Genomic DNA, 7,811 nt, shown 5'->3' with positions numbered 1-7,811 from the left:
AATCTATGTTAAATCTAATGGAACCATGAAAGAAATATGAAATATATATATATACACTCACCAAAGATAACAATTTCCTTGTCATAACAACCAAAACCAACCAAATTCCACATATGATAAGAAGAAATCAGTACATAAATAAGCTTTTTCCAAATCAACCATATATATTCAAATCTTAATTGCTAAATGCATTCGATTCTTCTTTTCATGGGTTATTAAATCCCTGTAAAGCTTTACCTGATTAAGAGCACGAGGACCAATCTCCTTATTTGCTACCTATAGACATGCACGGTTGCTTGTGTCTTGTATAGTGATGAAACAATATATATCACGTGAATGGCAAAGTTGAAGACGCAAGATGGTTATTACATTCCTTACGATTATGGTCATTTACTTTCCCTTTTCATTTGATTAAATTTACCATAATTTTTTTTAAATTTTCAGCAAAAAGTCTCTTTTTTCTTTTTTTCTTGATCTCCATTTTTCTAGTTATTAGACCATCTTTTTTCTTAAGGAAAAAAGTTTAAACTCATTTAGAATTTCTATTGAAGAAAAGAGCTTTGGATATATTTTTAGTTAAACAAACGTCTTTACTAAAAGAAACAAAAAAAAAATCCCTAAAAGAAGTCTTCAAGTTTGTTTTTGTTTTAATTTTTAGTACTTTTGCATAGAGGGCACTTCTGTACTTTTAGTATTTTCTATTTGCTGGTTGACGGATGTTACTTATAAAAGGGTCATCGTAATATGGTTAAACCTATAGTCTAAACTATAGCGAAGGTAAATGTAATTAACCCTTTATTATATTATAGGGTAAATTACAATATTCTCCCCTCTAGTTTTCTCCAAAATTAGAGATCTCCCCTCTTGATTTCAAAATAACATGTGGATCTCCTTCATCATTGCTCTATATCCACTAAGCATTTATGATAGTTTTCGCTTTGTAATTTTACCCTTTACTTTTCTTGTTCATGTTCCTTATATCAAACAAAAAAGAGTTGTTAAAACAAAAATTTTGAATTCTAACCTATATTATTTATTCATGGAAAAGTAGAAAAGAGAGATTTAAAACAAAAATATTTTAAAAATACAAGCACTTAGTCAAAAAATAAAAAATAAAATTGGCGGAGAGCTAACTTTTATAGCTATACATCCATTAAGTGTCATCAATTTTATCCAACCTTAAATTTTGATGAAAGGAAATTATAACCCATCCTATTCTTTTTTTTTTTTTTGAAAACACTTAGATGGCATTAATAATTACTCATGTGGCATTTTTGATACATTGAAGCGAGTTTATTACAAAATTACTTAATCTTTTAGGGGAAGTTTTTGAACAAACAATAGAAGAATTGCTAAAATTAAAGAGGAGATTAGCTTGATTTACCTAATATCATATTTATGGTACAATTTGTCCCAATACAATTAGAGCTGGCAATTATACCCAAAACCCAACAACCCACCCAACCCACCCACTAATTTAAGAGGTTGGGTTGGGTAAGTTGGGTATTGGGTAAATTTTGGGTTGGGTAATAAAAACCCATATATATTTTGGGCGGTTTGGGTATTTGTGTTGGGCACCCATTACCCAACTTTTCCCTCTTTGTATGTTTTTTATGCAAGTATAACCCATCCTGTTGACACATGGAAAAAGACATTCTTGTGTACAAAAGTGTTACCACCACCCCCCGCCCCCCAAAAAAACCGGGGCAAAAAAAAAAAAGTGTTAATTTTTGGAGTAAGTTCCCTGTATTTTGGTTGGACTTTTTGATGGTTTAGTAAAGGGGTTAGCAATTATCATTTAAACGTAATTTGACCTCTGCTATTGTAGAGCAATAAACATTTCTGAGACAAGTGTTGTAAAAATTCGTTTATGGAGCGATTAAATATTGAAGTAATAGCCAAATTTTTGTTAATCCTTTCACTAAAGATTTTTATGCTAAATGTTGAAATTATAAAGATATGGTTTATTGAAAGCTAATTATTTGACAAGAGATTCTTTGTTATAATTTTTTCCGTTACACTCGTTACATTATTTAGTTGATTGACATGTGTCCCATGCAATAATAAATAAGAATTTGAGTTTTAAAATATCTCTTAGTTTGGACCAAAGCTATACCCAGTTTGAAAATCCTTACTTGTATAAAAAATAGTGAGTTCATCCAAGTAGTTTAAATAGTTAGTATGTGTGTGTATTTGTGAAAGTATATTAGTGTGTATTGTAATGTGTTTGTATGTGTAAAAATAACATATTTCAAAATAGCTTAAGAAGTGAGTATATTTTTGTGTCTATGAGTGTTTTAGTGTGTAAAATTATGTGTATCTATGTGAAAATGTGTTTATGTGTGTGAAATTTTTTTTTTTTTTTTGTATGTAAAAATGTATTTGAGAGAGTTTATGTATCAAAATATATTAATTAATATATTGGGTCATATTTGGGTCATGGGTTTGAGATAACCCAATATGACCCAACCCAAAATTAACCCACTCTAAAGTTGGGCGGGTTGGGTGTAACCCATTTAAATGAAAATCCAACATTAACCCGCCCAAAATCCGCCCAACCCGCCCAATTGCCAGGTATAAATACAATATAACATGGGAGCCCGATGTATGACTATATCTGTAATTCCTTTAAATCCAACGGGTTTAAACACAATTTCATTAAACTATAGGGGATGCAAATACAATTAGTGTGTTCAGATTGTCAATTATTTTACGTTATTTACACCTTATTTACATATACTTTACTTGCATCATCAACACATTTTTCTATTATCTTTTTATTTCACATACATCATTTCAAAAAGGGTTACAATATTTTTTTAACAAAATTATCTCAAATAATTTACAATCCAAACACACTCAATATATCCTTTCGGAAAAATTCAGCTTTTTTTTTTTTTTTTTTGGTCAGAGTAAAAATTCAGCTTCTTGAACCCCACAGCGTAGTAACCAAGCAAGCCAGCGAAAGTCAAGAAAGCTCCATACACACTGCCGCACGTTCAGTACACAGCAAAATGGCGGAACCCAAAACGAAGTACGATCGTCAGCTCAGGTAACTTATTCTGAAGCTTTTCTTTGCCTCACTATTTTCTTTATTGACCCTTTTGACCTTCGGCATTGTCTCTATTTACTTTTATTAGTAATAGCTTTAGGGCAAGAAGTATAGAATTTATTGATATTTTTCTGCTTTAGCGTTGTTTAATTATTTATTAGTAATAGAAATTTCAAGTTTAAACGTTATTTGTAAATTTTATTGGATATCTTGGATTGAAATTAGTTGATTAATTATTGCTTTGTACATTGATCTTGTTTTAGTTGCCTTAAAGCATAATCGCTTTTCATTTTCTTTAAGTTGGTTCTGTTATCCAGAATTCGAGTGAAATTAATATCACTTTTTGCGTAGCTTTTTTTTTTTTTTGATAATAATATTGCAATGTTATGATTTTTGTACTAGGGTTATAGGAGTTTTATAATAGTAAATTTGGTTTAAGATATTTAATCTTGGTTCGAGTTCGAAAATGGTTATAAAGAGTTGAATTTTGTGGAGAAGAATGGAGAAAGTAAAACGAGAATATATGAGTTTTTATGGTTATTTACTATATTTGTTTATTTTTGTACTGCAAATTTGGTTTCTCAGAATATGGGGTGAGCAAGGACAGGCTGCACTTGAGAGATCTAGTATATGCTTGTTGAATTGTGGGCCAACAGGTTCAGAAACATTGAAAAATCTTGTTCTTGGTGGGGTTGGAAGTATCACCATTGTCGATGGCTCAAAAGTTGAAGTGGGTGACCTTGGGAATAACTTCATGGGTACACATTTTGCTTTTGACATATATTTCTATCAACGTTGTCATTTATGTGTTGTGCTGTTTTACTGTGTTTTTTGATCGTCTTTTCTGATTTTTAATTGTAATTGTTGTAGTGGACGAATCATGTGTGGGACAATCGAAGGCCAAATGTGTGTGTTCATTTCTTCAGGAGCTAAATGATGCCGTTAAAGCCAAGTTTATTGAAGAGTATCCCCAGGCATTGATTGAGTCAAATCCATCATTCTTCTCACAGTTCACTCTGGTAGTGGGCACACAGGTATGAATTTCTTTATTTTTTAAGTTAATTCTTTGTTGATTTATGTCACATATATGATTAATGACGTAGACTCATTTAAATTTATGGGCACCATCAAGCTTGGCAATAAGATTTATAATTGAGACAAAGTCAAATTAAACATCAATGTAACCTTAATTTTCTACTGATCCATAGTGATTGGAATTCATATTGATTCCTAGTGCCTCATTGCTTACATATACTTAATTGGAGATATATGAAGGAACAAAGAAGATTAGTTTCTCTGTTATTGTTTCTGCAATTTAATATAACTAAGCCAGCATAGTTTGAGTTGTCAAATTTGGTGTTAACCTCTTAAGCTATCAGTCTGCTACATCGCTTGATACTTGAATCAATTGGGTCAAAGGGTCAAACTGATGACCATTTACAATCCTAAGATATCCCCTTCAAAGGAAGCAATTGGGAAATTTTTTTTCCTGGTTAACTGCAGTAAGTTCCAACTCCTTTGTAGCCTACTCATGTTAAACCTTCTATCTAGTGAATTAGGCTGTTCAAAGTCTTTGATTTCTGGAGTTTTGGTTGGATCTAAGCATTCAGAAGTTACTTGCGGGGAATCTATCCTAACACTTATTTTTTTTTAAAGAAAATTAAACATGGAAAGATGCACTTTCAGCCAGTAGATGTAGTCATGGAGTGGTTGAGATTTTACTGCCGAGGGGATTTTTGATGTCTACCTTCACTTTTAAAAGTAGAAGTCATGAATTGATGTTATTTACATATCTCATTGTCTTTTTTTTTTCAGCTGGTTGAAGATTCAATGGTGAAATTGGACAGAATCTGTCGAGATGCAAATGTTGCTCTGGTATTTGCACGCTCATATGGTCTAACAGGTTTTATTCGGATCAGTGTGAAGGTGACTGACTTTTGCTTTCACATTTGCTGAGATAATTGGACAATTTAGAAACTTTAACATTTGAAATCTCATAGTTACATCCTATTGCAGGAGCATACTGTGATTGAGTCAAAGCCTGATCACTTTTTGGATGATCTCCGGCTAAATAACCCATGGCCAGAGCTCAGAAGGTTAGTCACAGTACTTCTGCATGTGCATTGATTGTTTCTGAGAATGTTAATTCTTTTGATGGTGTTTTTGCCTTCAATTTAATAGGTAGATTCTGATGATATATTTGTTACTCATAGTTTTGCAGACACTATTGATTTGAACACATCTGATCCAGTCGTCCATAAGCACACCCCTTACGTCATCATTCTCGTTAAGATGGCAGAAGAGTGGGCAAAAAGTCATGGTGGATGCCTTCCATCAACTAGAGATGAGAAGAAACAATTCAAGGTTCAAAATTTGGTTTTCACTTGCGATAATATTTTATTCTAGTTTGGTTTCTGAGACCGTTCTTGTTTTAATTATCTTAGGACCTAATTAAAGCCAGGATGATTGCAATTGATGAGGACAATTATAAAGAGGCAATGGAAGCTTCATTTAAAGTCTATGCTCCTAGAGGAATCAGTAAGTAATGATTTTGCGGATTCAAGACATAATTAGAGTTGTTGGGAATTGTAGTAATTGGGTTTGAGCACATTTTTGAAGTCACATGTTGTCACAACTACTGCAAATCTTATACTAATGAGTGGGATAGCTGGGAACTGCCTAGCAGTTCTGATTTTGGTTGTTTTAGAAGTATTTTTTAAGCTTTGGGATGGAAATAAGATTCTTGATCAAGATCGTATCTTGAACTTGCCTTTTCTGATAATCTGATTCTGTGCTTATATTTGTGCCTATTACAAACTTTTTGAATGTGGAACCAAGTGCTAATGGTATATTAATGTTCTACTAATACTAGAAAATTTGTGTTTCAGTTCATTTTAGTTGATTAAATGATCTGCTTCTACTTGAAAACTTATAGTATTTGCATGCATTAATTACAGTAGTAGTTTGCAACTCAAGTTTGACTTGCTTTTAGGTTGGTATTTCACTTTCCTACTCATGTCAGAATTCTATTTTTACCGGTCAACGTATTTTTGATGTAACAACTATATTTTATTTTCGTAGAAATGTATATTTATCTTTCTTGATTTCACAATTAAGGTTCAGAGTTAGAGAAGATAATTAATGATGGTAGTGCTGAAGTTGGTTCAAGTTCATCAGAGTTTTGGGTGACTGTGGCAGCTCTAAAGGTAACTTTTTGTGGATTCTGTATGCTCTGTTTTTTTATCATACAAATATTAGCTCTCATTTTTATAATAAATAATTAGCAAATTCGTCTGCTAACATTTCATTTTATGAAATTAGTCTTCTAGTTTAATAGATTGACTATCTATTGTAATTTCGTTCAACAGTTCTTTAACAACCTTGAATTTCTACCCTTTTGACCTGCATGATTGCCCAACCATATTTCATGCCTGCTCTGCAGGATTTCATTGACAATGAAGGGAATGGGGAGGCACCTCTTGAGGGTTCAATACCGGATATGACATCATCCACTGAGTTAGTGACTAGCATTTTTGCAGGACAAGCAGTATTTTGTCATTTACGTCTATGAAAATTATGACTTGTATATTATAGAGCTTTTCCGTGTACATTGTAGGTTGTATGTAAATTTGCAGAAGATTTACCAAGCAAAGGCTGTGGCAGATTTTATTGCTGTGGAGCAAAAAGTCAGGCATATCCTGAAAATAATTGGTAGAGATCCATATAGCATCTCAAATGCTTACATAAAAAGCTTCTGTAAAAATGCAAGGAAACTCCGAGTAAGTCTGTTTTATTCTTGAAATGTTAATCCAACTTTCAGTTAGAAGAGTGATTGTTTGGAATCGTCACTTTTCAGCAAATTTTGCATTGAATGGATCCATGATGAGATCCTTTTGAAACTGTTTGACTGCAATGAAGAAACTCGTTTGTTTTAATTTGACCTTTGGCAAAACAGGTCGATAGATTTTGCAATGTTGCAATGTTCAGCTTGGCAGGGGCTGTGAGGGTGTTATATATTTCTCCGTCACATTGTGTTTTTGTTTTTCTTTTGTTTCCCTTTTTCTTGTATTTCCACCCTGTTTGGTGTATTTTTGTGTACAGTAGATATCAACTACTGACTTTGCCAGACTAAGTAGAGAACTGCCCTTTATTATTGACTCCCTCAATTCTATGAGGACTGAAACATCATGCTGTGTTGAACTGTTTTTATCATATCAAAATGTTCTCTTTTAGTATCTGAGGCATATGATATGGTTTTAGGTTTGTAGGTATCGGCCCATTGAGGATGAGTTCAACACCCCAGTCCAAGCAGAATTACAGAAGTGTCTGACTGATGAAGACTACAGGTATATACATGCTTATCAGCTTTTCTTTGGTTTATGGGCTAGTTTCTAGAAAAAAGGAAGTGAAAAATTATTTGATGTCACTTGATAGAGTGGATTTTTCAGACTGGCTTAAACCTTGAGAATATTGTTTGTATTGTTTTGTAGTAACTGAGGGGGTTGAAGACCAAGAAGTGAAAGGGGGGAAAAGAAAAGAAAAACTGACCTTTGTTAAAGGACTGCTCTCAGGTTCATAAATTACATTTGGGATGCTTGATCTAGATAACATTTCAGGAAAAGTAGTCCTATTCTATAGTAAAAGTGACTTCAGAGCTGGGTCTGACATTGGTATGCATGTTTTATCTATTTGACTAGCTACTAATGTGAAGTTTTCTTTCAAGGACTTAAAAGTTTTTTGGAGCTTCATTATATAGATC

At 32.8% G+C, this 7,811-nt stretch overlaps 1 protein-coding gene across 1 annotated transcript; it reads left to right on the top strand.

Annotated features, from left to right (window-relative positions):
• Positions 1-2,968: 2,968 nt before the first annotated feature.
• On the top strand, positions 2,969-7,767 carry LOC113772024 (NEDD8-activating enzyme E1 regulatory subunit AXR1-like). Its single transcript, XM_027316561.1, has 12 exons — positions 2,969-3,052; positions 3,638-3,810; positions 3,923-4,086; positions 4,868-4,978; positions 5,069-5,148; positions 5,266-5,416; positions 5,497-5,590; positions 6,170-6,258; positions 6,495-6,568; positions 6,669-6,831; positions 7,313-7,398; positions 7,543-7,767. Exons 1-12 carry the CDS (start codon positions 3,015-3,017, stop codon positions 7,547-7,549), a joined length of 1,230 nt encoding a protein of 409 aa, XP_027172362.1. The 5' UTR covers positions 2,969-3,014; the 3' UTR covers positions 7,550-7,767.
• The last annotated feature ends 44 nt before the right edge of the window (positions 7,768-7,811 follow it).

This window comes from Coffea eugenioides, chromosome 5 (genome assembly GCF_003713205.1).
Source record: "Coffea eugenioides isolate CCC68of chromosome 5, Ceug_1.0, whole genome shotgun sequence".
Lineage (NCBI taxonomy): Eukaryota > Viridiplantae > Streptophyta > Magnoliopsida > Gentianales > Rubiaceae > Coffea > Coffea eugenioides.
This window is presented reverse-complemented; position numbering and strand designations above follow the sequence as displayed.

What these genes read in the sequence shown, in the direction of transcription:
- LOC113772024 (XM_027316561.1), top strand. Translation starts at nt 3,015, where the DNA reads ATGGCGGAACCCAAAACGAAGTACGATCGTCAGCTCAG. An exon ending in CTCTGGTAGTGGGCACACAG is followed by an intron (nt 4,087 to 4,867) that starts GTATGAATTTCT and finishes TTTTTTTTTCAG; the next exon opens with CTGGTTGAAGATTCAATGGT. An exon ending in TGACTGTGGCAGCTCTAAAG is followed by an intron (nt 6,259 to 6,494) that starts GTAACTTTTTGT and finishes CCTGCTCTGCAG; the next exon opens with GATTTCATTGACAATGAAGG.